This window comes from Dipodomys spectabilis, unplaced genomic scaffold (genome assembly GCF_019054845.1).
Source record: "Dipodomys spectabilis isolate Male_0828 unplaced genomic scaffold, ASM1905484v1 ptg000080l, whole genome shotgun sequence".
Classification (NCBI taxonomy): Eukaryota; Metazoa; Chordata; class Mammalia; order Rodentia; family Heteromyidae; genus Dipodomys; species Dipodomys spectabilis.
In genome coordinates this window covers 3240368-3268207 of record NW_024870757.1, presented here as the reverse complement: position 1 = coordinate 3268207, position 27840 = coordinate 3240368, and the positions used below count along the sequence as shown (strand labels likewise).

General features: G+C 51.8%; 2 protein-coding genes and 1 non-coding gene across 3 annotated transcripts; 1 reads left to right on the top strand and 2 right to left on the bottom strand.

Annotated features, from left to right (window-relative positions):
• Positions 1 to 210: 210 nt before the first annotated feature.
• Positions 211 to 13948, bottom strand: LOC122110605 (zinc finger protein 665-like). The gene is made up of 6 exons (XM_042683185.1): positions 13765 to 13948; positions 11329 to 11411; positions 8522 to 8704; positions 8128 to 8166; positions 4073 to 4199; positions 211 to 2691 (listed from the first exon to the last, which is right to left on the bottom strand). Exons 1-6 carry the CDS (start codon positions 13946 to 13948, stop codon positions 425 to 427), a joined length of 2883 nt encoding a protein of 960 aa, XP_042539119.1. The 3' UTR covers positions 211 to 424.
• A 1227-nt stretch (positions 13949 to 15175) lies between these two features.
• On the top strand, positions 15176 to 15240 carry Trnaa-ugc. Its single transcript has one exon. It is a non-coding gene; the product is annotated as a tRNA-Ala (tRNA).
• Positions 15241 to 21279: 6039 nt separating this feature from the next.
• Positions 21280 to 26604, bottom strand: LOC122110652 (zinc finger protein 132-like). Its single transcript, XM_042683243.1, has 3 exons — positions 26512 to 26604; positions 24931 to 25057; positions 21280 to 23050 (listed from the first exon to the last, which is right to left on the bottom strand). Exons 1-3 carry the CDS (start codon positions 26542 to 26544, stop codon positions 21945 to 21947), a joined length of 1266 nt encoding a protein of 421 aa, XP_042539177.1. The 5' UTR covers positions 26545 to 26604; the 3' UTR covers positions 21280 to 21944.
• Positions 26605 to 27840: the final 1236 nt, after the last annotated feature.

Below are 27840 nucleotides of genomic sequence, written 5' to 3'. Positions count from 1 at the left end.
CAACTGTAATTTTCTCACTGTAAACTTTACGGTGATTAATGATAATTGGTTTTGTGCCTAATCACTTTGCTACTTTCTTTTTTTTTGTCAGTTGTGGGCCTGAACTCTGGGCCTGGGTGCTGCCCCTCAGCTCTTCAGCTCAAGGAGAGCACTCTACCACTTGAGCCACAGCGCCACGTCCAGCCTTTTCTGCTGGTGCTGAGGAATCGAACCCAGGGCCTCATGAATGCCAGGCAAGCACTCTGCCACTGAGCCACCTTCCCAGCCCTTTCCTACTTTCATCACACTCATAAATCCTAAGTGTGAACTTCTCTATTTATAACAAAGTGAGCTCTTTCATAAAAACCACACCAAACATGGAGAATGAACCCACATTGCTTCTGTACCCCAAAGCTTTTACACATTCATTGCATTTGTGAGATGTTTATCCAGCATGAATCTTGCAGTGAACAGTAAGATGAGAGCGCTGAATGAAAGATTTCCCACACTGTCTGCACTCGTACGGCCTTTCTCCCGTGTGAGTGACTCGGTGCACATTGAGTGCATGTCTCTTTTTAAATGCCTTCCCACATTTTTCACACTCGTAAGGCCTTTCTCCGGTGTGCACCCTCTGGTGCACATTCAGGTCACCTCTTTGTGTAAAGAACTTCCCGCAATCTCTGCACTCGTAAGGCTTTACGACAGTGTGGATCCTCTGGTGCACGATAAGGACACCTCTTTGCTTGTAGGACTTGCCACACTCTCCGCACTTGTAGGGCCGCTCTCCAGTGTGCACTCTCTGGTGCACAATAAGTTCAGCTGCTCGCTTAAAGGACTTCCCACACTTCCTGCATTCATAAGGCCGTGCGCCACTGTGGACTTTCAGGTGCTGAGTAAGTTCAGTTGACCTCTTAAAGGATTTCCTGCACACTCTACACTCGTAAGGTCGTTCTCCTGTGTGGAGTCTCTTATGTATCTGAAGAGAAGCCATCCGCTTAAATGCTTTCCCACACTCTCTACACTCATAAGGTTTTTCTCTAGTGTGGACCTTCTGATGTATGGTAACGTCTGTTGCTCTCTTAAAAGATTTCCCACATTTCCTGCATTTGAAAGGCCTTTCTGCTCTGTGGATTGAATGGTGCACAGTAAGTCCATATTTCTTTCTAAATGACTTCCCACACACTCTGCATTCGTAAGGCTTCTCTCCAGTGTGGATTCTTTTGTGTGCAGTTAGGGCACCACTTAGCTTAAATGCTTTCCCACATTCTCCGCATTCGTAAGGTCTCTCTCCAGTGTGAAGCATCTGGTGTGCCAGAAGGGCATATCTTCCTGTATAGGATTTCCCACATTCTTTACATTCAAAAGGCCTTTCTCCAGTGTGGGACCTCTCGTGTATTCTAAGAGAAGCCATTCGCTTAAATGCTTTCCGGCAGTGTCTACATTCAAAAGGCTTTTCTCCAGTGTGGACTCTCTGGTGTGTATTAAGGGCATCTTTTTTTTTGAATGACTTCCCACATTCTCTACATTTATAAGGCCTTTCACCAGTGTGGATTCTCTGGTGGATTGCAAAGGTGCCTGCTCCTGCAAAGGATTTCCCACATTCTCCACACTCGTAAGGCCGTTCACCGGTGTGCACTCTCAGGTGTACAGTGAGGGAACCCAATCGCACAAATGTCTTACCACACTCTCTACATTCAAAAGGCCGCTCACCAGTGTGGATCCTCCTGTGTACACTGAGGGCACTCCTATTCTTAAAGGATTTCCCACATTCTCTGCAGGTGTAGGGCCGCTCTCCGGTGTGCACTCTCCTGTGTGCAGTGAGGGAACCCAGGCGTACAAACGTCTTACCACACTCTCTACATTCGAAAGGCCGTTCACCAGTGTGGATTTTCTTATGTGCATTAAGGGTACTCACACGCTTAAAAGATTTCCCACATTCTCCACATGTAAAAGGCCGTTCTTCAGTGTGGGTTGTCTTGTGTATATTAAGGCTACTCACATGCTTAAAGGACTTCCCACATCCTTTACACTTGTAAGACAGTTTTGCAGCATGGGATCTCTGGTGTACAGCCAGGGTGTATGCTCGCTTAAAGAATTTGCCACATTCTCCACACTTGTAAGGCCGCTCCCCAGCATGTCCTTCCTGGTGCCAATCACGTGAGTGTCTGTCCTGTAACACATCCTCACACTTGCTTTGCTCATAATGGCTTTCTCTACTACAGACCTTCAGATTATGGAAAGCCACATTTTTGTGACTGGAAGCTTTTTTGCATTTGAATAGGTTGTAATGACTGTCTTTCTGGCTAAGGGATTCCCCAAACTCAGAGTTATTTGTATTTTTGCCATGAGGAATGACCTGGTCTGATGAGGCTGGGAAATTCTTACAATTAGCCTCACAGTTGAAGGGCTTTCCTGGTGTAGACAATTCATGGCTTTTCCTGAGTGAATTCCTGTCCATATCCTCCTTTAAGCATTTCTTGCCAGCGTGAAGCATGTGGTGCGGGGGAGGCTTTGCACACGGCCCAGCCAGGTACAGCTTCTGCACAGGAGGATCAGACAGATGCAGGATATCTTTCAGAGCCAGGATACAGGTGTCACACCGGTGAGTCTTCTGAGCGGGCGGTCCTGCCCATGAAGTCCTTAGGCACGATGCACCATCCTCAGAAGCCTTCTGTGCAGACACCTCCTTGTCCCCTGCTCTGTGTCCACAGCCTAGAATCAGAGAAAACATGGAAAGAGGCCTGCAGACTGTGGGGGCGGGGAGATGCATCCACGGGAGTTCTTTGGAGGTGCTGTGGATGACAGATTTTCACGTGCTACACATGCACTCTACTGTTGAGTGGCAGTGCCAGCCCCAGAAGATTATTTTCAGAATATGGAGGCAGGGTGAGCTTGCACAAGGGAAAGCTCCCTAGCACCTTCACTGCGCTGACATGTTGTAAATAAGCAATGCTGCCATGTGGCACTAGTTGTTCACGCCCTGCCATGAAGTTATCCAAACTTACTTGGGTCTCGTACAGTATCACCTGCCAGCAGGAAGCAGGAGCATGCTGCATAAAGGACTCTCTCACTCCAAGTCCAAGAAGACACAATGCAAAGAGTGTTTAGAAGCATTAAAGGATACCCGCACACGTCAGAATGTGTTGGGTATCAGTCAGGGCTGGAGAGCATGCAGAGTGGCAGCAGACCAGAGCAAATGACATATGTGATACATGAAGACACAAAGGTGACAAGCCGCTGGGTCTGGACACATGAGACAAGCCTGGAAGTGAGCAGGCGGACATGAAGTTTGTCCAGTGGCGACTGCATCATAAACTGTAAAGGACACAGGAGAAGGCCCCAGAGGGAAATGAACGCTGTTCCTGTGTCCTGACACAGCTGCCAATTGTTCTAAGACCCTGGTAATCATCTTGCTGCGTTCATCTTACATAGAAACCAGGATTCTCCATAAGTCCAAGTTGCCATTTATGGGAAATACATGAACCATGTTCTGAGGACAGGACCTGAGCAGACATCAGGGATTATGGTTCAGGCAAAAAGACTAGAAGAACTGGGCACCAGTGGCTCAGGCCTGTAATCCTAGTGACTCAGGAGACAGATCTGAGGATAGTGGTTCAAAGCCAGCTGGGGCAAGAAAGCCTGTTAGTCTTATCTCCAATAAAACTATGCAGAAAAAGCCGGAAGTGGCACTGTGGCTCTGGTGGTACAGCACTATCCTTGAGCACAAAGAGGCTCAGGGACAACACACTCTGAGTTTAAGCCCTAGGACCAGCCTCAGAGGATTCCATCTCACTAAAAGCAGTGTAAAAACAGCCTGGAGGCATGGTTCAAGCAGTGGAGAGACAATCAGGCAATCCCCAGTGTAGTGACAAGGCAGAGCCAGCAGAGAAAGCTGTGGAAAGCAAGGGATGATCCAGCGGCTGACTGGAGACATCCTCCTTTCAAATCCCAGCCCGCATTGACCATGGTAGGAAGTGGAGGGATACTCAGGGCAGTGCACACGGCTCAGCAACAGCATACACATTACATGGGACAAAAAAGTAGATGGGAAAAGAGCCTGATAGCAGAGCACTGGTGCATGTGACAATCTCACCTATGGAGGTTGAAAGTGCAAAGGTCTCCAGCATCACACTGAGGTACATGTGTCTCTGGTCAGGATTAAGGAACTCCCACTCCTCCGGGGAGAAGTGAATGACCACATCGTCGAAGGTCCCGCCGGCCTGCCAGGGTCAGAAAGGAACACTCCACCATCAGATGATTTCAGTTGATTCCTCCTGGTTACCCCAGGGCTGTTTGTCCTTGTGGCACATCGGCTCTTGTCTGAACCCCATGGCACTACAGGCAGGTTAGCTGGCACACATTGCCTAGCAGGGTCCCTGGACACACAGCTGCTCACTGTTACCCCAGATGCTATTCTCAAGCATAATCAAATACAAACTCATTTTTCAGTCTATAATAGGAAGGGGGAGAAACATTTAAAAGGCTCTGGCCAGGTGCCTGTCACTCTGTGGGTATCTCCTTCCTGTATGCACCTAGTGTTGAAAATCCTCCCACACCCTAATATAGCCATCTCTCTGTGCCCTGACTCCCCTCCGCGCACATTAAGTGTGCTGGGCACACACAAGTGGCCCACACCAGTTCCCACTGCTCAGTGACCACCTTGCCTTGTACTTCCTGTTACCCTCTGTCATCAAGACCCATCATCAAGAATCAAACTGTCCCTACCAGCAATGGTACACTCTTCGCTCCTCACTGTGGCAACTTTCCTTACCTGCCCACCCTAGTGGCCTTCCACCACAGCCAAGAGGCAGGCAGGATGGTGCTCCAAAATCATCACCCACGAGCTGGACTCCTAAGCCTTCAAGGGTCTCAACGAAACTCTAGCATGTCTGTACAAGGTGATAAAAGCACGCTGTGGTTTCTGTGCCGTGTTCTACCTGCTGCTCCAAGGCCTCTGACCCCAGCCCTTGCTCCTCATTGTTTCCATGCCAACAGTTCTTCTCACGCCAGCTACTGTGAGGGGCTCCCCATGATGATATTCCAGTGGCAGCCTAGACTGCCACCCCACCTCCAAAACTGTGGGTTGATGCTCACATGCGTAATCTTAACATACTAGGGGTTCCAACAAAAAGATCCAGGAACTTCATCCCAACCAGTGGGTTGGGTGCAGTAGCAGGTGCCTGTTTTCCCAGCTATGGGGAAGGCATGACGGCTGCCTGTCATTCTCAGTACGACAGGAAAGCCCAAGTGAGAGGAGGGAGGCCCAGATCAGCCTTGGCATATAACTAAACTCGACCTTAAAATGTAGGGCCGGGAGTATGGCTCAGTGGTAGAGTGCTTGCCTTGCATGCATGAATCCCTCGGTTTGATTCCTCAGTACCACATACACAGAAAAGGTCAGAAGTGGCGCTGTGGCTTAGTGGTACAGTGCTAGCTTTGAGCACAGAGAGGGTTCAGGGACAGAGCTCAGGCCCTGATTTCAAGCCTAGGAATGGGGAAAACAAAACAAAAACAAAAACAAACAAAGAAACTAATGTAGCCAGCACTGGTGGTTCATGCCAGTAACCCTAGCTACTCAAGAGGCTGAGATCTGAGTTCAAAGCCAGCCCAGGCAGGAGTCTGTGAGACTCTTCTCTCCAATTAATGACCAGAAAACCAGAAGTGGACCTGTGGCTCAAAGTGGTAGAGTGCTACCCAGGCCCTTAGTTCAAACTCCTGCATCATCAGGGGGGAAAAAAGCCTAATATAAAAATTGGCTGGAAGTATGGCTCAAGTAGTAGAATTCCTCCTTAGCAAGTATAAGACCCTGAGTTCACTCAGTTACTGACAATCAAGGCTGGAAGAGTAGCAGAAGAGTCTCAAACATAATTCAGAGACAGAGGGGACAGCCAGTGAGGAATCTGAACATGCTCTACTCAGTGCCTTCCACCTGCTCAGTGACCACAAGCTCTTCTGCAGCCAAGAAGCTTATGGGTAATGACAAGGACATGACCACAAAGGCCTTCCACTGGCTCAAGCTCTCCTAGAGCAGAGGCCTGGATGAAATGATCTGAGCCTCAGTTTTCAGCACTGACTCTGCCGTGTATAACACAGTACAAGCACTCAGCTTCCCTGTGCCTCAAGGACATCATCTGCCTTTCATGCTATTCTAATTACAAAAAGCCTGAGACCAAGTGCCTCTGTTCATACATACCAAGGTTCCCAGAGCCCTGAAAGTAACGGCAAAATGCCTCATCTGCTGGGCTGCTCCTAGCTTGAGCAGTGCGACTTTACACACAGACCCCTCTACGTGTAACATGCTGCAACATCTCATCCAATCAAGTCTGGGTTTAAACTGACATGCTGCCACACAATGTCCTTACTGTTCCAAACAGAAGGACCCGAAACGTGGTCTCATGAGCATGCCCCTAATTTGTCTCCAGGAAGTGTACTGGGGGAGCATGGCTACTGCCATAGAAATGTGTAGTCAGAACAGGGAAGCTTGTAACCTGTGCTCTGCCAACCAGCACAAGGCATTGGGGATGTCCTTTCTGATAGAAGCCTGCTCTCCTCACTTCTTAGGGACAATTCACTTCCAGTATCTATTGACCCAGCTATTGCAAAAATGAGGCCATCAGAGAATTGCCCAAGGTCTGGCCCAGAACAAACCATGTAATCATGAAAATGACTTGTCTTCAGACTCTTCCATAGGCTCAGGGTAAGAAAATCTGATCTGTTTGGGCCTGAGCGTGCAGGTCATGTGGAAGTATAATGTAGTTGAGGTCTGAGCAAAGTTGAGGGGTGGGGAGGGAATTATTTTTGAAAGGGCCACAAGCTGAGCAGTGATGGCTCACCCCTGTTAACCTAAATACTCAGGAGACTGAAATTTGAAGATCTCAGTGTAAAGCCAGCCAGCCTGGGTAGAAAAATCAGTGAGACTTTCATTTCCAATTAAACAGCAAAAATCCAAAAGTGGAGGTGTAGCTCAAATAGTACAGCACCAACCTTGAGTTGGGGGTGGAAGTGGAGAAGAGAAGCCAAACAAAGAGTGCAAGGATTTGAGTTCAAGCCCCAGTATCAGCAAAAATAAATAAAAACTGGGTGCTGGTGACTCACATCTGTAATTCTAGCTACTCAGAAGGCTGAGATCTGAGGATAGCAGTTCAAAGTTAGTCCAGGTAGGAAACCGGAAGTGCAGCTGTGGCTCAACTGGTAGAGCACTAACCTTGAGCCAAAGAGCTCAGGGACAGCACCCAGGCTCTGAGTTCAAGCCCCATGATTGACAAAAAATAAACCAGCAAATAAGCCATGCTGGGCGCCGGTGGCTCATGCCTGCCATCCTAGCTACTCAGGAGGCTGAGATCTGAGAATCACGGTTCAAAGCCAGCCCTGGCAGGAAAGTCCATGAGATTCTTATCTCCAATGAACCACCAGAAAGCTGGTAGTGGTGCTGTGGCTCAAGTGGTAGAGTGCTCGCCTTGAGCTAAAGAGCTGAGGGACAGTGCCTAGGCCCAGAGGTCAAGCCCTAAAACCAACCAAACCAAACCAAACCAAACCAAAACCCTGTGATATGACCCAGCATCTGTGGCTCACACCAGTGGCTCAAGTGGTACAGTGCTAGTCTTCCAGCACAGAGAGGCTCAGGGCCAGAACCCCAGCCCTGAGTTAAGCCCCAGGACTGGCAAAAACAAAACCAACAACAATCCATGACCTGCATGAGTCCCTCCCTTCCTCATTCTCCCTCTCCCTCTCTCCCCTGGCTTAGTGATCAAGTGTTTCAAGTGCTGTGTGTGGCATGTAAGTAAGCCACGTGCTCTCTTTCTCTGCTATATTTGTTTTTTTTTTTTTTGTCAGTTGTGGGGCTTGAACTCTGGGCCTGGGCGCTGTCCCTCAGCTCTTCAGCTCAAGGCTAGCACTCTACCGCTTGAGCCACAGCGCCACTTCTGGTTTTCTAGTGGTTAGTTGGAGATCAGACGGACTTTCCTGCCCGGGCTGGCTTTGAACCGCGAGCTCAGCCTCCTGAGTAGCTAGGATGACAGGAATGAGCCACGGGCGCCCGGCTTGCCAAATTTTTTTTCTAACGACCTTTCCCGTCACCTTCGCCCTGCCTCCGTCTTGCCTGAGTTCTTCTCCTGCCAGACCCAAGGACCCGGGAAACGTCTCACTCACCCGGGTACCGTCCAGAAGCGCTGCTGTAGTCGAGGCCATCTGTGGGGAGAAGATGGCGGGAGAAGAGTTACCGGGGCGGAGGCTGCACCGCCAGGGCCTCCCTCGGCTCCCGCGCGGCCTCGGCCTCCGACGCTGACTGAACGCCCGCGGCACACGGACGTGGCGGACACCTACCAGGGCCCCGCGGCTCGGAGCCCGCGAGGGGTTGCTTCCAGCCGGCAGGGCGGGGTCCGCCCCGGCTCGAGCCCCGGCGGGACGCGGCAGCGCCGGCGCTGTCAGCGGCGCCCGCTTCCTACCGGGGATCCGAGGAACAGAGGCCGGGACTGGGGCGCGGGCGGGGAACGGAGGCCGGGGCCCCCGGGACGCGGGCTGGAACGGAGGCCGCGGCACTCACCTGAGCGCAGCCATCGGGCTCGGGGCGCAGGGCCGGGACTCCGGGGTGGCCGCCGCCAGCACGCGGCGCAGCCCGGCAGGCCGGGAGGACGAGCCCATCCATGCGACCTCCTTGCCGCGCCCTCCTCCGCGCCGGCTCCGCGCTCGGGGAGCTCCAGTCCCGAGACCCGAACAACCAGCGTCTCTGATGAACGCCGGGCAGCGGCACGGGAAGTCCCGTCTACAACGTGCGCTACGAGGACGGAAGTGGACGTTCTCTGCGCCCATTGGCTTAGGCTCCTGCCACAGGCAGGTGGCATTGTGGGTAATGTAGTTTCTTGGGGGTCCGGGCCACCCTCGGGAGCTGCCGCACCTAAGCGGCGGGAATTGAGTATGGGGACTCCACCCCAGAGCCCGGGGACCCCCTGACGCGGGGCGGGGCAGCTCCCGCGCTGAGGTCCGTAGCCGGGGGTGGTCTTGTGATTGAGCCGAGTGGTGGAACCTTTGCTCTGGTCATTCACTTGCTCGGCAACCCCCCCCCCCCCCCCCCCCGTGCATTTCCCCGAGTGGCGCGCATGTCCGCTGTCCCCCTGCCTCGTGTCTCTGGCCTCTCTCCTGCTCACCACGGTGTCCCACTTTGGCCCTCCACTGGCCATGATCTGGTGTGTTGGGATTGTTCTTCTGCTCTTTCTTTGATTTACTACCCTCCGGGGCTCAGCTTTCTAACAGTGTAAGTGTATTCAGAAAGGCGTAAAGCTCAGGGCTGGGAAGGTGGCTCAGTGGTAGAGTGCTTGCCTTGCATGCATGAGGCCCTGGGTTCGATTCCTCAGCACCACATAAGCAGAAAAAGCCAGAAGTGTTGCTGTGGTTCAAGTGCTGAGCTCTAGCCTTGAGCTGAAGAGCTGAGGGACAGCGCCCAGGCCGAGTTCAGGCGCCGTGACTGACAAGCTCTTTGGGGGACCGGCCAAAATCAATAGTGTGCTGGAGGGGCGAGGCATCAAGAGGGCCAGCCTCACCGCTCCTCAGACCAGCCCCAGCCCCGGGCGTCGAGCACACACACGTATGTAGGCTGCGGGGGAGAGGGTAGACTCCAGAGGAGAGGAGGATAAGGGAAAAACCATTAGTGCGAGAGGACAGTAGTAGGGGAGAGATGGCAAGGGGAAAGCAGGGCAAGCCTCGAGTGGCCATTTGGGGTCTCCGGAGGTCATTCGGGACCTTCCTCTAGAGAGCCCCCCTCTAGGAGCAGGGCAGGCCTGTGGAGAGTGAAGAGGCCTGCAGAGAAGGAGGAAGGGAAGAAAGGGGAAAGCCTCCAAGAGGACACCCCGATGATCCTGTCAGGAGAGGGGTGTCGCCTGGTCACCGCTGGAGCCCATAGCATGGGGGACCTCACTAGTTGGTTTGTTTCTCTGTGTCTGGGCCTGTGACAGCCCCCTGGGCTTGGCTGCACAGCCCTCACCTGAATCCATCTAGACAGGTTGATCTTCTGTTTGAGTGCCAGTCACCACGGGACTCCCCCTTCCTTCCTCCCTGTCAGACAAGTAGGTCTGCTAGGGGAAAACACTCCTTGCCTAGAAGCCCAAGCCCACCATTCATAACCCAGGTAACCGGCACACCTGGGAGCCTGGGGGGGAGGGGTGGTCCCTGGCTCTGAGGACTTCTCTGCACCCACACCTCCTCCCACCTTGCCCTAGATATGTCTCCATCATTCCTTCTGTCCCTTGTTCTCTTCCCTTTCCCTTCCCCTGCACCCCTGCAAGCCTCGCCATAAACTCTCCTGAACCATGTGGTGGTCTCCTTTTGGCTGAGCCTCACAAGAAGAGAGGATGATAGGTCAGTCAGGGCCTCAGAGCAGTGAGCTCCTGGGTGGGTGGAAACACTCCCTCCATCCACCCCAAATCCTTGGGCCCCAAGACTTGGCATGCCTCTCTCCATTTAAATAATGTCTTGTTCTGTTTGCAGCTCCTGTTTGCCTTTGAATGGAGGATCCTGAGCTGCATGAGCCTGCTTAAAAGTCCACTCAGAGAGTGGAATTCATAGGCCTCACTTGGGCCTTAAAATGGGCAAGAGAGGAAAGGGTTAAATATCTATGCTGAGTGCAGATGTGCCTTTGCTCTGTCCCTGGGCACCGGCCTCACTGAACAAGGACAGGTGTTGTATCCCCCGTCGCAAGACCACCGAGCCAGACGTTCTGAAATGCAAAAGCAAGGCTTTATTCAGGGGGGCTGCGGGCTGCAGCTCGGGCTTCGTCCTTTGCACCGACACTGCGGAGCTTAGGAGGAAGCCCCAAGCTGAAATTTCAAGGGTTTATAAAGGCAAAAACTACAAAGTGACAAAAGGAGAAGGAAAAAGAAAATCACAGACTGACAAATTTACAGCAGCAGAGGCATCAGCAGGGCATTCAGTGAAGTCCAGCTGGATCCGCAGGTGGGGCAGGGGCAGCAGCCTTTTGATACCAGGCATGCAGAGGGCTGGGTCTTAAAGGGCCATCTGGACATTCCAGAGCAGTTAAAGCTTAGCAGGGAGGTTCCTGGCTGGTTGGGTTCTGATAAGCTATAGCTGGGATAATTGGTGGTCAGAGTTTGTTGCAGGGTCTGTTTATCTTGGGCCAGGTTGGTCATCTCCTGAAGTTTGTGGGGAGCCAAGGTCAGCTATAGTACAAAGTGGGGCCTAACTTCAGAGTAGCTTTGTTCAAGTAATCTATGGTTTAGCAGTTTCAGCACAAACAAGGCGGTTTCTGAAATTCAGGTGGGCCCAAAATTAATATGAGCAGCAGAAGGGTTACTGCTTTGAAACAAAGCCACTTTTAACTCTTCACAGGGTGCTGCTTACCTCAGAAGGCAAAGCCACTGAAATCTTTAGCCTCTTGCAGGCAACATGGAGTGGAAGTCCATTGCAGTCACCCACTGCCAAGACTGTCGGAAAGGGGAAGATCCGGTGACCTCAGGAAACCCATCTGCTGACGAGGATGGCCAGGGAGCAGCCAAACAAGGTGTTGGTGGCGCCGGTCCTGCCCAAGCGTTGTTTACCGTGTGAAGACCAGCGGGCCAAGTGCCAGAAGAGCTTTCAAGCAAGGGGAATGGTGGCTCCTTGCTTGAACACAGGGCCATGATCCCAGCTGTGCTCAGACTTTAAGTCGTCCAACAGCTACATCAGCAGATGCACATGGGTGGGACGGGTGTGGATGAGGTCCTGGAGTCCTAGGGAAGGGGCTTTATGAGTGTTGCCCCTCTGCATGCCTGGTATCAAAAGGCTGCTGCCCCTGCTCCACCTGTTGGAAGAACAACCCAAGTCAACGACGAGAGCCCCCTCTGTGGATCCAGCTGGACTTCACTGAGGGGGCTCCAGCGCCCCATGGGCACGGGAACCTGCTGGTCCTGGCATGGGGTATCCCTGGGGTGGTACCTGTAACTTTGGGAGCAATGGGTGTGGTTAGGTTCACCTGCACCTCCTTGCACACCTGCCACGCCTGCGGGAAGGCTGCTGCCCTGCACTGTACCTCAATAAACAGTCCTCACCTGTCGAGAGCCAGTCCGGCCTGTTCTTTCTTCTCCATTTTCCTAGCAGGCAAGATGCCCTTGTGAATACTTCAGCCAGGGCCAGAAGCTGCGCAGCTCAGGGCAAGGTCCACATGGCAGGGCCTTCTCCTGAGCATGCCAAATGTGGGGTGGAGGCGCCGTGCCTCTATGGACCACCTCCTTCCCCTGGCCCTCCAGATCCTGTTGAAGGCCTTTATGTGGTCCTTGCCTACAGATGCTACTCTGGCTTCCCATCACCACACACACACACACACATACACAGGTCTTTTTTTTTTTTGTCGGTTGTGGGGCTTGAACTCTGGGCCTGGGCGCTGTCCCTCAGCTCTTCAGCTCAAGGCGAGTGCTCTACCACTTGAACTACAGCACCACTTCCGGGTTTTCTAGTGGTTTATTGGAGATAGAGGAGTCTCACGGTCTTTCCTGCCCGGGCTGGCTTTGAACCGCGATTCTCAGATCTCAGCCTCCTGAGTAGCTAGGATTACAGGCGTGAGCCACCGGCGCCCGGCACGCACAGGTCTTATTCATGCACCCAAGCCCAAAGTCAGGGCCCCTGTGTGCAGTGCTCCTCCAGTGCGTCATCCATTGTTGTTCTGGCCCTCCAGGGGTGGGGTTGGGTACAGTGAGATTTCACTTTGATGAAAAATGACCCAAGCCCAGGCAAACAGCTGTCAATGGAACAAGTGTGGAAGAATTTCCCAAGATGCAAGAAGGGGCTGAAGTGACGAGTCCTCTAAACATACCACAGTATACACCCTCTGTAGGTTACAGAGGGGCCTCAACTCTGAGACCCACAAAGATCTGAATTATTACCTAAGATGCTTTCACCGATGGTAGAAGTTACCACCCAAACTGGACTAATGCTTGTTTTCCACTAACCCATGTCTCACATGAGGTTCAGTATGTTGGGGAATTGCACTCACAATGTTGAAAGCCCCCACAAAAGCTGTTTACCTCTTTAGTTTGTGAGATAAAATCCTCTGACTGAAAAGGGCCCCCGAGGTTAAAGATGGCTCAAATCATAAGGCATTTATTATTAGAAACCAAGGCAACAGGAGGCCAGGACTTTCCACTGTGGGTGACTTGGGAGGCTGGAAGTCCATTGCAAGCTTCACGTTAAGAACTGGGTACAGTGGCACATGTCATGTTTCAGCTACTGAGGGATCACTTGAGCCCAGGCGTTTAAGGCTGGCCTGGGAAATACACTGAGACCCCGTCTCAAACAAACAAACAAACAAACAAAAACACAAACAAACACATACATTTGAAATAAAACCAATAGTATCCATGGGGAAAAAAAGCACATTGCTGCCAACCATGAGGTTATAGACAAGGTTCTCGTGGCTAACGATGGCCACACGTGTCACCACACCACGCCAATCAGACAGGAGGGGACAAGAACTACCCCTGGAGTCAGAGGTCTCCCAGGACTGGGCAGAAAGTATGGCTGTCTCCCCACAGAATGCAGTGGTGAGTGATCTGGATATTATCAGGTGGCTTCATTTCAGCCATTTGTGTTCAAAGCCACAACTCTGGTTCTGGGCAAAGCAGGTCTCAAAGGCTTCCTGTGAGCCTCTCTGAGGCATCTTCCCAGGGGAATGTCCAACACTCAAGGGTGTAGTGCTTGACCGAGGCTTCCTGCAATCACCACACTGATAAGGCCTTTCTCCAGTGTGTGTTCTCCTGTGCTGAGTGAGGTTGTCTTTCCTACTGAAGGCTCTTCCACACTCACTGCACTCATAAGGCCTTTCTCCAGTGTGGGTCCTTCGATGCTGGATCAGTGTGGCTTTGCGGCTGAAGGTTTTCCCACACTCTCCACACTGGTGGGGCTTTTCCCCTCTGTGGATTCTCTGGTGTTGCACGAGTGTGTCACTGTGGCTGAACGCTTTCCCACATTCATCACACTGGTAGTGCATTTGTCCAACATGGAAGGTTTCCCCGTGCTGTCTTCTCTCTCTTCTTCCTGGTGGTGGTTTCTTGCTGTACACGGCTCAGACTTGCCTGAAGTCCCTTCTGCTCTATGCCACATATAATCAGCTTCACAGACAAGTATGGTTCTGTACACAACTTGCAGTTCTTGGCCAGTGAGGCCTTGCCTCTGTCTCTACATTAAGGACTTTTCTATGCTGTAATATTTTAGGTTCTGGTGAAAGCCTGTAGTGAGTCAGAATTGTCTGCCACAGGCCCCACGTGAGTGAGGGTGTTTTTAGTCCATGCTGTGGCTCTGGTATTCATCCGTATGGAAAAGATCTCTCAGGATGGGGCCACATATGTCACAGGGTGCATCACCCAAGAGGAGGGGCCTGCCTTTGGAGTACATGACCCTGCCACACGAGTGCTGGGCGCCGAACATGCTTCAGCATCCTTCACTGCATGCCCACAGCCTGAAGGCAGAGAAATGCTCCCAAGGGGCAATCCCATTAAAAACATTTGCATAGTATACTCTTGGTTCAGTCTGCAAGGGCTACCATCAAGTTGAAAGACTGCTACATATTAATGGGACCACAAGGTCACAGAACGAAGAAAGCCCTCATAATAGCAAAGGACACAGGATGAGATACAGTGCAGAGAGGAGAGGTAAACAGGATCTCCAACCTAATACTAGGCAAATGACTTTTAGCAAGGCCTTGGCTCATTGTTGGTGACAAGTAAGTGTCTGTAGAAATGCATTTCCAAGCCCAGGAATATAAAGTTAAAACAGAGTGATTGGTGAGTATAGGTATAATAAGAGACCATTCTAGTAGAAAGTGGGGTGGACAGACTTTAATCAGAAATAAAAACAGAAGCCGAGCACCTATGGCTCACACCTATAATCATAGCTACTTGGAAGACTGTAATCAGGAGGATGACAGTTTGAGGCCAGCCAAGGTAGAAAAGTCCAGGTTTCACCTCCAATTAACCAGCAAAATGTTGGGACTAGAGGCATGGCTCACGTGGTAGAGCATCAGCTCTGAGCCAGCAAGCTGAGCCACAGTTCAAGGCCCTGAGTTCAAGCCCTGGTACTAACACACAGGCACACATACACACACAGACACACACACAAATAACCAGTTTGAAAAAGGGCTGGAGAAGTGTCTCTGCAGCAGACCTCAGTTCAAACTCCAGGATCACAGAACAAGAAAATGAAGAAATAGGGCTGGGAAGGTGGCTCAGTGGTAGAGCGCTTGCCTTGCATGCACGAGGCCCTGGGTTCGATTCCCCAGCACCACATAAGCAAAAAGAAAAAAGCTGGAAGTGGCACTGTGTGGCTCAAGTGGTAGAGCGCTAGCCTTGAGCTGAAGAGCTGAGGAACAGTGCCCAGGCCGAGTTCAGGCCCCACAACTGGACCCCCTCCCCCCCCCCAAAAAAAAGAAAATGAAGAAATAAAAACAGAAATGACAAGGGCGTCCAGGATGGAGAAAAAGCAAGGTATATGCTGCTTGCCCTTGGCATCCAACACTGGTGGACAGACGTGCTGGTACTGTCCAAGGCCAGGCTCTCCTCCAGCCCTCATGCACCAGGCCCAGTCCAAGCCCCTCCCAGTGTGGCCGGCATCAGGCCCTCTGGGTCAGGTGCCCAGGGTTCTGGCAGACATGAGAAGGTCACCGTGGAAAGAAAGGTAACTGGCAGTACTAACCTAGAACAACCTGTCATGGAGGATGGCAAGTAAAGTACGATAGAAGGAAGACTGTCAGGAGCAGCCTGTGGGCTCCGCAGATAACGGGGACAACTGACACTTGGGACCTGGGTGGACTCATGGCAGGGCCAGGTGGAGAAGGGCAAGCAGGCGTAGAGCCCGGAGGCATGGTGACTGTGGACAGCCATCTTGTCGGGAGGTGGGCCGGCGGGGCAATGGGATCCAGGGACTGGCGGGAGAGGACACAGGGAACAAGGAGTCTTGGCACGCAGAGAACTTCAGGGAAAACAGTAGTGCCTTTGCCTAGTAAGAAGACATGGTCTGCAGGGCCGGGCGCGGTGTCGTCTGTCCTCCCAGCTACTCAGGAGGCTGAGATCTGAGGATTGAGGTTCAAAGCCAGCCAGGGCAGAAAAGTCCGTGAGACTCATCTCCAATAAACCACCAGGAAACCGGAAGTAGCACAGTAGCTCAAGTGGTAGAGTGCTCGCCTTGAGCTGAAGAGCAGCGCTGAGGCTCAAAGTTCAAGCCCCACGACTGACAAAACAACTACAAAACCCCCTACAATCTCTGCAGAAAGAAAAGCCTGGACTCGAGGGTGACCGCCTGCCCCAGGCGCAGGGAGCACTCCTCGAGGAGTCCTCCTCCCTGTCGCAGGGGTGTCCACATGGCAAGCACCACTGAGCCTCCGGTGCTTCTCCCCACTCCCCGCCCGGTCACGCGGTCCACACTGGCCTCAGCGTGCGGCCGGGAGGAGCCGGAGCGGTGCTTGCGGGCGTCAGGGCCCGGGCTCGCGCGGGGGCGCGTGTTTCCCGGAGAGGCGCCCTGCCGCCTGAGAGCTCGAGAACGCCACGCATCCGCCCAGTCACGAGGTCCGTCACCGCGCAGGCCCCGCCCCAGACCACGGCGCCCACATCTTAATCGCTGCCCCGCCCCTCCTCACTCCGCGTTCTGCTGACTGAAGTGGGCACCATCAGGGCCCTATCGGAGCCACAAGCCCAGAAGCCAGAGTCTTCTTAAGGCTGAGCACACAGCACCCACCCACCCGAGGAGCTCCAAGGCCGCAGGGGTCCCCGTGGGCCCCGCCCCATCCTCCACAGCATTGGTCCAAACATCCTCAAGATGCCGGAAGTCCCGCCCGGACACCGCCGCTCGCAGGAAGTGTGGTTCTGGCGGGTCCCCGGGCGGGCTCCCACCATCGTCTTCATTTCCTTCTTTCTGGCGGTCAGTGCGCTTGCACAGAGAGCCTTTCTTTCTTTTTTTTTTTGGTCGGTCGTGGGGCTTGAACTCTGGGCCTGGGCGCCGTCCCTCAGCTCTTCAGCTCAAGGCGAGCGCTCTACCTTGAGCCACAGCGCCACTTCTGGCTTTTTTTCCTGCTTATGTGGTGCTGAGGAATCGAATCCAGGGCCTCATGCATGGGAGGCAAGCACTCTACCACTGAACCACCTTCCCAGCCCAGAGCCAGCTCCTGACCAGAGAACGGCGTCGGGATCCAGGAGCCGAGACTGTGCCAGCCTGGCGGGCTGGAGCAGGCGGGGTACTGGGCCAAGGCCTACTGGTGAGCCAGTGTGCGGGCCGGTGTGGGTGTGTGGGGTGGGACTAGACACCCCCTGCCACACCCCTACAACACACCTGTAACACCCACCAAACCTCGCCACACCCCTACAACACTCCCACCACAGCCCCCCTCCACACATCTACAACATACCCACCACACGACACACCCACCATCTACAACACACCCACTACACGTACTACACACCCACCATACAAATGACGCCCAGCAGGTGCAGTGGCTCACGCCTGCCCATGACTTGTAGGTTCAAGGCCAAGTCGGACCAAAATTCTCAAAACCTCCTCCCAACTGCCAGCTTGCAGGAGGCACCATCCTCCACCCTAGCCACATAGGAGGCGGTCTCTGAGCCAGCCTGGGCCGGTGAGGGTCCTTCGGGAGAGAAGCAGCCAGGAGCAGGTGCAGTCCAGGCCATCTTCTCAGCTGCTGCAGGAAGTGTAATGACCGAGGCAGACTGGGGTCCAGGCACCAGTCAGGGCAAAAAGCAAAAGAAGGACAGCTGCCTGCTTCAGTAGCACAGCACATACCTAGCAAATGCAGGCCCCGATCTCAGAGCACCACAAACCAGGACACAAAACAAAACACACACATCGACCTGACAGGCTTAAAGCGTAGTAAAGCGTGTTTTGTGGTTTCCACTTGTTTGGTCACCACGTCCGGCGTCACGTCCGGCGTTCCGGTGAGCCTCTGCAGGCTGCACAGAGGACGCAGAGGTTACTTCCAGGGTTGCCTGCTGGGCTGGTTCCTGTGAGCTTACACAACCATGCAGCGTCAGCCTGGTGTGCTTCAGGGACAAGGCAGACGTACGTAGAGACAACAACTCAGGAAGGTCAGACAAAAATGTGAACATCTGTCTGGAGAGCTGTGGACAGACAGAGAAGGGAAGAGAGCTTAGTGCCGACCGGACTCCACTGCAGTTTTCCACTGAAACATTATTTCTCTCTATAGGCTGTTCATTTTTCCTTATTTTTGTTGCACTCTTCAAAACACTATAAAACTAGACTAGTTAGTCATCCCAGCTATTCTAGAAGCAGATATAGGAAGGATCATAATTCAGTGCCTTCCTGGCAAGTTACTCAAATTCCATCTGGACAAATAAGCTGGGCCTGATAGTATGCCAGTGACCTGGCTAAGATGGGGAATGGATGAGAGGATGCAGTGTGGGATTATCTGGGGAATGAGTGTGAGAAAAATACCTAAAGCAAAAAGGGCTGGGGATGTGACTGAAATGGCAGAGCACCTGTCTAGCAAGCATGAGGCCTTGAGTTCAACTGTGTCTCATGTATATGGTTTACAAGAATAATATTTTAATAGCATACAGTGAGGACTTAGTACATGAATGGACAGAACAAAGTGGTTGCTTTTCCTCATGTTTCTCCTCTTCTATATTTTATATCAGTAAAAAGGGATGAAGTATTTATTTATTTACTTAGTTTGTCAGTTGTGGGGTTTGAACTCTGGGCTTGGGCGCTGTCCCTGAGCTCTTTTTGCTCAAGGCTAGCACTCTACCATTTTGAGCCACAGCAGTACTTCTGGTTTTCGGGTGGTTCATTGGAGACAACAGTTTCACAGATTTTTCCTGCCCCGGCAGGCATGGATCATGATCTTAAGATCTTAGCCTGGAGTAGCTAGGATTACAGGCATGAGCCACCGGTGGCTGGCAAGATGAAGTTTTCTCTCTCTTTCTCTCTCTCTTTTTTTTTTTTTGGGTCCGGTTGTGGGGCCTGAACTCTGGGCCTGGGCGCTGTCCCTCAGCTCTTCAGCTCAAGGCTAGCGCTCTACCACTTGAGCCACAGCGCCACTTCTGGCTTTTTTCTTTTTGTTTATGTGGTGCTGGGGAATCGAACCCAGGGCCTCAGGCATGCAAGGCAAGCACACTACCACTGAGCCACCTTCCCAGCCCTCTCTCTCTTTTTTTTTTTGGCCAGTCCTAGAGCTTGAACTCAGGGCCTGGGCACTGTCCCTGAGTTTCTTTTGCCTAAGGCTAGCATTCTACCATTTGAGCCACAGCACCACTTCCAGCTTTTTCTGTCTATGTAGTACTGGGGAATTGAACCTAGGGATTCATGCATGCTAGCCAAGCACTCTACCACTAGGCCACATTTCCAGTCTGAAGCATTTATTTCTGCGTTTGCTTATATCAAATGGCTGCTCAGTAGGAATAAGGACTTAAGTTACATTACTATGGGCCAAATTTATAGTAATTAGTACTATGGAGGTAAATAAAGAAGTTTATGCACAAAGAAAAAGATGAGACGGGCTTGTGTCCATGTTTCCACAGGTCTATTCACCAAACCTCAGGACCCCTTTCAGCACTCTAGATTATTATTATTATATTTTTTCCCAGTCTTGGGGCTTTAATTCAAGGTCTGGGCATTGTCCCTGAGCTGCTTTTGCTCATGGCTAGCATTCTACCACTTGAGCCACAGTGCCACTTCCAGCTTTTTCTGTTTATCTGGTGCTGAGGACCTGAACCCAGGGCTTCATGCGTGTTAGGCAAGCACTCTATACCACTAAGCCACCTTCCTAGACCTTAGATTTCTATTTCTACTTTAAGAGGTTTTCAGTGGTTGAATAAAATAAAGGAATGTAAGAGCAAAAAAACCCAAAACAAAAAAACAAACACATTTTAATGTTAAAAAAAAAAAAGGCAATTTCTAATGCTGGGCACTGGTGGCTCACACCTGTAATCCTAACTACTCGGGAGGTTGAGATCTGAGGATCATGGTTCAAAGCTAGCCTGGGTAGGAAACTCCGTGAGACTCATCTCCAATAAACCACTAAGAAAACCGGAAGTGGTGCTGTGGCTCAAGTGGTAGAGGCGCTTGCCTTGAGCAGAAGAGTTGAGGGACAGCGCCCAGGCAGAGTTCAAGCCCCATGACCGACAAAAAAAAAAAGAAGCAATTTCTAGATTGATAATGCCTGCTTCAGCCAGCTGGAAGCCATTTTCTTCCCAGCCTTGCATAGTATGAGTGATAGGCACCCACAGCTCACAGCTGTGATGCAGCTTTTGGCAAGGTCTCCCTCAAAACTAGAGACCACACAGCTCACAGCTGGAAAGTGTGAATCAGCCCGAGCACAGGACAGACTACTCTAACAGGAAGACCAAGGGGAGCACTTGGAAGAGTCCTCCTGGAGCTGTCTGCATGCTCCTATCTCTGACCAGAGTCAGAGACGAGTGGAACCCACAGTGAGTTATCCCTGGGTGGACTCTGTCCTAAGTCTCTTTGGTATATAGCAATCAGAAATCCTTAGGTTGATGGCCTTGTGAGAGGAGAAGGAAGTAGGGTCTCAGTATGTCCAAAGAGCATATAACCTGGCACTGCCTCAGAATAGACCAGCACACCAGGAGCTCTCCTAACAGAAGTTTCTCTGCAGACCCATCAGTATATAATTGAGAAACACCAGGAATCTCACACATTGGAGCCTCAAGTTCCCAGCTTTCCTACATCGAATCACTGAAGCAGTGATTGTCATTATTTAATGTCCTCTGATGTGAGTCACTACCATAGGTTTTAGGAACACCATCTCAGGAACTAAGGACAAAGACCAAGTATTTATTTTCTGTACCAGGCAGGAATGCAGACCGGGCCAAAGTTTAGCGAGAGATCTCTGGCACAGCACTGATTCCTTTGAGTCACAGAAAATTAGCCCCTCCCCAAAACTGTTTACCCCCTCATACTGGCAGATTCCAATTCTCTATCACATTCAACTACCACATATAATGAATTGAATCCTTAAGATTAAAGGTAACAGCTGGACGCCAGTGGCTCACACTTGTAATCCTAACTGCTCAGAAGGCTGAGATCTGAGGATCAAGGTTTGAAGCCAGCCTGGATAGGAAAGTCTGTGAGACTCTTATCTCCAATTAATCACTAAAAGCTGGAAGTGGAGCTGTGGCTCAAGTGATAGAATGCTAACCTTGAGCAAAAAAGCTCAGTGACAGCACCCTGGCTCTGAGCTCAAGCCTAATGACCGGAATTATAAAAAAAAAAGATTAAATATAATGTAAACAGTAAGATCTTTATTACTTCACACACCAGAACAATGTGAGGCAGACAGTTTTTCAAGGTCTATAACTCAGAGGCTCAAAAATTCCACTGAAACTGTCAGAGGAGGAGCCAGGAACCCCGGTGCACTGACTCAGACTGTGATGCCAGCACCTGAGAGGCCAAGGCAGGCAGACTGTGAGTTTGAGCACAGCCTGGGCTATATAGAAGATTCTGTCTTAAACTAACTGAAACCAATAAGCGAAAGCCCCAAAACCAGTCAGAAGAAAGGGAATGGAAACCCCCCTGCAAGGAATTAAGACTACAATATTGTCCAGGGAACGAGGGAGAGCACAGACATCTGTGGTAAATGAGATATGGACATACTCAGTGGTAGAGGTGCAATGGTTTCAGAATGACTATCGTGGGAAAGATCATGGGCACGTTAAATGCAGAACGTGGCTCCCCCAAACTCACCTACCTGGAACTAATGAGGCACCTCCCTACCGTGGATGCTCAGATGAATGAGGTTCAACTTCAGGCAGGAGACTCCGTCACACAGCTGAACAATCAAACAGCACATTCTCTGAGGGTCTGAGACTGTCATCTTAGGTGGACTCCCTCGTGCGGAACAAGACTTTCTCATATCCACTGAATTCAAGAAATTCTGGGGTCGTGAGGTCTCTGATGCTGAATCAGAATAGACTGCTACCTGAACTGGCTGTGTCAAGAGGCCTTTATCTGGTGTGAAGTTTCTGATGCTGAATGAGGTTACAGTTTTTGCTAAAAGACTTCCCACACTCACTGCACTCGTAAGGCCGTTCTCCAGTATGAATTCTCTGATGCAGAATAAGGCTGAAGCTTTGACGGAAGCATTTCCCACACTCACTACACTCATAAGGCTTTACTCCTGTGTGGACTTTCTGGTGTTGAATGAGACTGGACCTTTGTCTGAAGGTTTTCCCACATTCCCTACACTCATATGGCTTTTCCCCAGTGTGAACTCGCCGGTGCTGGACAAGGCTGGAGCTGTGTCTGAAGGACTTCCCGCATTCGGCACATTCGTAGGGTTTTGCTCCTGTGTGGATTCTCTGATGTCGCACAAGCTTGGATTTGCACCCGAAAGCTCTTCCACATTCAGCACACTCATAAGGCCTTTCTCCAGTGTGAACACGCTGGTGTTGAACAAGCTTGTATTTGAACCTGAAGGCTTTATCACAGTCACTGCACTCAAAAGGCTTTTCCCCCGTGTGGACTGTCTTATGCTGAATAAACGTGTGCTTATAGGTGAAGGTTTTCCCGCAGTCACTGCACTCATACAGTCCCTCTCCAGTGTGGATTTTCTGGTGCTGAACAAGCGTGCGTCTGCGGCGGAAGGCTTTCCCGCACTCGTCACATTTGTGACTTTTGCCACCAGAACCAGCGACGCTGCGTGGCTTGACCTCCTCAGGAGAGGCCTGGTGCTGAAGGAAGCCCAAGTTGTCCGGGAAGTTGTTCTCAGCCTCCCCATAGACATAGGACTTCCCTGGTGCGTGAATGCTGTAGTTATTTTTTATATAGACCTGGTGTAAGTCCTTACTGTGGGATTTCTCCCCACTGTGCTCCTGGTTCTGATAAAGGTTTGCGCTGAAAGAGAATTGTTTCTCGCATGTGTACAATTTCTGATCACGTCTTCCTTTGTGCTCGGCTGTATACTGCCTATCTTCCATGGCAGGGTCAGACATTTCACAGAGATAGGCATTCTGGGTGAGTAAGTCCGGCGTTGGAGTCCAGATGTGTGACAGTCTTTCCACGGAAACATGCTGCTCAGAAGGAACCTGATTATCTATGTCGCACCAGCAACCTGAAAGCACAGACAGTGGTGAAGGGCATGCCGTCTTTTGGGTATAGCAGCCATGTCACAAATGCTAGTGGATGAGGACATGGAGATCTTTTCAGGATAAACATGGAATCAGACCGAGGTGGAGGCTGCTCTGTGGTGCCAGGGCTCTAAAGCTCACAAGAGCCAGGAGGCCTCACCAAACAAGCAGAGGAGCTGGGTACAGCACAGCAAGGGAAGGCAGATAGGGCTCCCAATTTTCTCCTTTGTGAATGGCTTTCAGCAGGACCTTAATTACTGTCGTCATGTAAATGCTGTTTGTCCAGAAACAGAAAAATTCAACTGCAGATGAGCAGCTAGAGTTCCAGTGTCTACTGTCTTAACACCCAATGTCTGGGCCACCCATGGAGGGCACAGCAGGGGCAGCAAGAAAGAGAATGGGCAATAAGTGAGGGCAGAAAGTAGCAGAAAAGGGGCTGGGAAGGTGGCTCAGTGGTAGAGCACTTGCCTTGCATGCCTGAGGCCCTGGGTTCGATTCCTCAGCACCACATAAGCAAAAAGAAAAAAGCAGATAGTGGTGCTGTGGCTCAAGTGGTAGAGCGCTAGCCTTAAGCTGAAGAACTGAGGGACAGTGCCCAGGCCCAGAGTTCAGGCCCCACGACCGGACCCCCCCCCCAAAAAAAAAAAAAAAAAAAAGTGGCAGAAAAGCTAGGAGCAGAAGTCAGTGGAAAAACAAGCTGGCAAAGCACCAAGAATGGGAAGAAAAGAGCTAGGCAATGGTAGCTCACACCTGTAATCCTAGCTACTCAAGAGGCTGAGACCTGGCAAAATCAGTTCAAAGGCAGTTTTAACCAACAAATAGGGAGGGGGGAGGAAGGGGAGAAAGCAGAGGAAGAAAAAGAGGAGGGGGAAGAGGAATAATAATGAGGTGCAGCCCTTAGCTGGACAGTCCCACGGCTCCACCACCTCTCTTCCAGGTTTCCAAACCCTGGGGCAGGGAGAACAATTTCGAGAAGACCACAGCCTGGAAGACCATGTGGAAATCAGGCTTTGTCACGAAACAGGGCTGAAGTGTAAGGTGAACATGGCCTGATGTGACACCGTCTCTAAGCTCTCGCCCAGTGGAGCAGGGTTCTGCACCATCGAGCCAAGGCTGGAGTCACATCCATCCTTGTCTGGTTCCCACCCCCCTCCCAGATCTTGGATAATGTAAGTTCATGAGGAAAAGATGTGGCAAGTATGTCTTTTTATGGGCCACAGAAAGAAAAAAAAATCACAAAAAGAACCTTGAATGAAGACCTCACAGAAACAGCTCTGGTCAGTGCCGGTGACTCACACCTGTGATCCTAGCTACTCAGGAGTCTCAGATTGGAGGATTGTTGTTCAAAGCCAGCCTGGGCAGGAAAAAGTCCATGAGACACTTATCTCCAACTAACCACCAAAAAGCTGGGAGTAGAACTATGGTTGATGGTAGAGTGCTCGCTTTGAACAAAAAAGCCATGGGCCAGCATCCAGGACTGTCCCTCTCCCCTTCCCCCAAAAGGCTCTTAGTCCACAGAAGTAATACCAGGTTAGTGGTTATAATTCTAGCACAAACAAGCATCAAGAACTGTCAACTAGAAAGGAGCAAAACACAGGACAAAGAGATTCCATGACCTAGCTAGGAAGGAGACAAGCAAAGTAGAATCCACTGACTCACTGCAAGAGTACCTTGAATTCTTCCTACCAGGCTCCAGAGCAGCAGGCACTTGGGCCACAGGGAGAGAAAAGTGCAAGCATGTGGCTGCATCTGGCCTTTTGAGCACAGCCCAGGAAGAGAAAGAAAAGCAGCACCCACAGGCTAGACGTGAAGAGGATGAGGCAGGCAGTGTCCAGCCCACCCTGGGACGGTATAAGACACTTACCCAGTGAGGTCACAAGGACAAAGTTGTCCAGCATCACACTGAGGTACATGTGTCTCTGAGCCTCGTCAAGGAGCTCCCACTCCTCCCAGGAGAAGTACACAGCCACGTCCTCGATGGTCACCGTGCTCTGTCATGATGGGAACAGGTGAAAATGTTGACTACATGTCTGCTCTCCTCCCACTTTCTCGACCTCAGTTATGACACTGCTGCTACCCCCTGCTCATGCAACAGTAGGCAGGTGGGCAGATGGGTGCCATGGAAGACATAGGACTGCAGCCCAGGGTCCCCCTCCTTTCTGCCATGTAGCTACCCTGGGATTCTCCCTGGAATGTTTCATAACACAAGATCTATGGTCACACCCCACTCTTAAGTCCCAGTACTAGAGCCTCAGCTTGTACTTCCTCTACACATGCACACCATTCTTTAGACTGTCCAGTCCTTAGCTGGTGGAGCTCTCTTCCAGGTTTCCAAACCCAGGGGCAGGGAGAACAACCTTGAGAAGACCACAGCCTCAAAGACCATGTGGGAGTCAGTAAAGACCTCTTCCTTACGCATATTCCATGCCTCTTCAACCATACTGGCAGAAGTGAGCCAGAGAATTTAGGGGAGCACTGGTGATCTTTCATGTCTCCTATCCGGCCCTGGAAACCAGGTGACTTTGGGATGAACAAGTAAACTTTAAGCGTTGGTCCTCCTGTGTCTGTTTTTGGGCAAGGAAGGGCTTGGCCCGTGCTGTGCTTTGTCAGGCAGTCCAATTAGTTTTCCCTCAGAGTTGCACCGAGAGGACATGAACCCTAGCCTTCACTGTGAACTCCTCGGTTCATAATCTTCCATGGTTCCCAAGGCCCTCAGCGATGAAGATGCCAACGCACAGCCTGCCGGCAGTCCTCATGAAGCCCGATAGACTGGGGAAAAGTGAGGTGTGCTAAGCATTCATGTACTTAAAGGGACCCAAAGTCCTTGAGGAAACAGGCCTGGTGAAAGCAATTCAGAAATACTAGATATTTAGAAACACAGAAGTGCTGTCTTTGCTTCAGGAGAGACCACAGGACGCGTTCCTTTCTGAGGGGTGCGTTTCTCACCCCAAGAACTAACCCTTGTGACAGGACGCGTGGCTTCCTGAGAAATACGCTCCCCCCAACTTCAGCCACCTCCTGCCCCAAGTGCAGAGACAGCGGGCGCCTCCTCGTCCGCGTCTTGGCGGGAAGCGTTCTCACCGGACACTCAGAAGTCACACCGGCTGTGTCACTTCGGGGCCAGGCCCTGCCTTAACACTCCCTGGCTGTGTCACTTCGGGGCCAGGCCCTGCCTTAACACTCCCTGGCTGTGTCACTTCGGGGCCAGGCCCTGCCTTAACACTCCCTGCGAGCGCCCTGGCCCCGCTTCTTTCTGAACAAAGCCCCATCAGACTTTCCCACCGCCGTGGCTGGTCCGGAAATCCCGGTTCTGCAGTAGTAGCCCTCCTGCGGAGGGCAGCGGCCCGGGCCTGCCCTGCGCCCCCTTTCCCGCGGGCCCCGGCCGGGCCCGGGGCTGCAGGCCGCGCGCGCCCCTCCCCGCGGGCCCCGCGGCCGCTGCGCTCACCTGGGCCGCGTTCGTCAGGGCGGCCGCCGCCATCGGACTCCGCGGGCGGGCGAGCGGCGTTCCCAGCGCCAGACCCGCTCTGCGGGGCGCGAGCGACGGCTTCTCTCACCGTCTCAGTCTCATGAACTAAGAGCCACAGGAAAAAGGGAGACACACGAGCAGCCAAAATGACCGCTGCGCAGGTGCAGGGATAAGCGTGAAGGAAGCTGAGCCGCCTCCACCAGAAGTCCCGCCCCCAGCTCTCATTGGTTGGCTCTCGGCGCACGGTCCCTTGGGTAGTGTAGTTCCCAGCGCCGCAGCACCCGTTTTCCCTGGTGCCACTTTTTCACAGGCCCTGGAAATGACTTCTCAAACCTACAGGGCTGGGAAGGCGCTTTTTCTTCAGGCAGATTTTATCAGCTTATTATGGCCACATTATATCAGCCTCAAGTAGAGCCTGCTCCCAAAAACAAACACCATTCCAGCCGCTAGGAAGACATACGTGCAGGGGGATGCCTGCTTCTAAGAGTCCACTCGGGCGTGGCTCGAGCGTATTGCGGTGGAAATGGTCAAACGTCGTTATTCTTCCTGCGGGCCTGAAGATAGCTAGCTTTTCATTTCAGTTTTCGGTGAATTCCAATCAAGAACAAGAGAAAAAGCTGAGGAGACGGCGGGAAGAGGGAAGAGAAGGCTGGTGAGGCCTCCTGAAGCCCCTAGTGAGCCTTTCCCTCCATTCCCCGAGCACATCCCCCCGTGGGGCTCGTGGGGTGTCAAGCCCACTGGTTTCCTAGATCATAGGTCTTTCTTTTTTTGTCAGTCGTGGGGCTTGAAATTTGGGCCGGGGTGCTGCCCCTCAGCTCAAGACAGGCGCTCTACCACTTGGTGGTTAATGAGATTAGTCTCATGGACTTTCCTGCCCGGGCTGGCTTAGAGCCGTGATCCTCAGATCTCAGCCTCCTGAGTAACTAGGATGAAAGGCTGAGCCACCGGTGCTTGGCAAGATATTTCTTTCTTTCTTCCCTAAGATATTCTCACTTTCTTCCAACAATCTGCCATGTTTCAAATGGAGAGCAACAAACGCTAATTTGGTAGGGGACAGCAGATGCAGTGCTTGCATTTGCAGTATGTATGTAAGATGGTATCTCCCCAAGAGGAGAGAGGCACCCCAAGCCCCATGATCTCAGGACCTGGCTGAGACAGCATCATCACTGTTTCTGTATTTTACCCGAGGGATTTCGAGTGGATCTTCTTTGTGAAAACCCCAACAATGGAGACTGCTCAGAAACACTGCTGAGAAGGTAGGTTTCCCCTTAAGCCTCCACTCCATGCCAACAATCTGAAAGTAGAGAC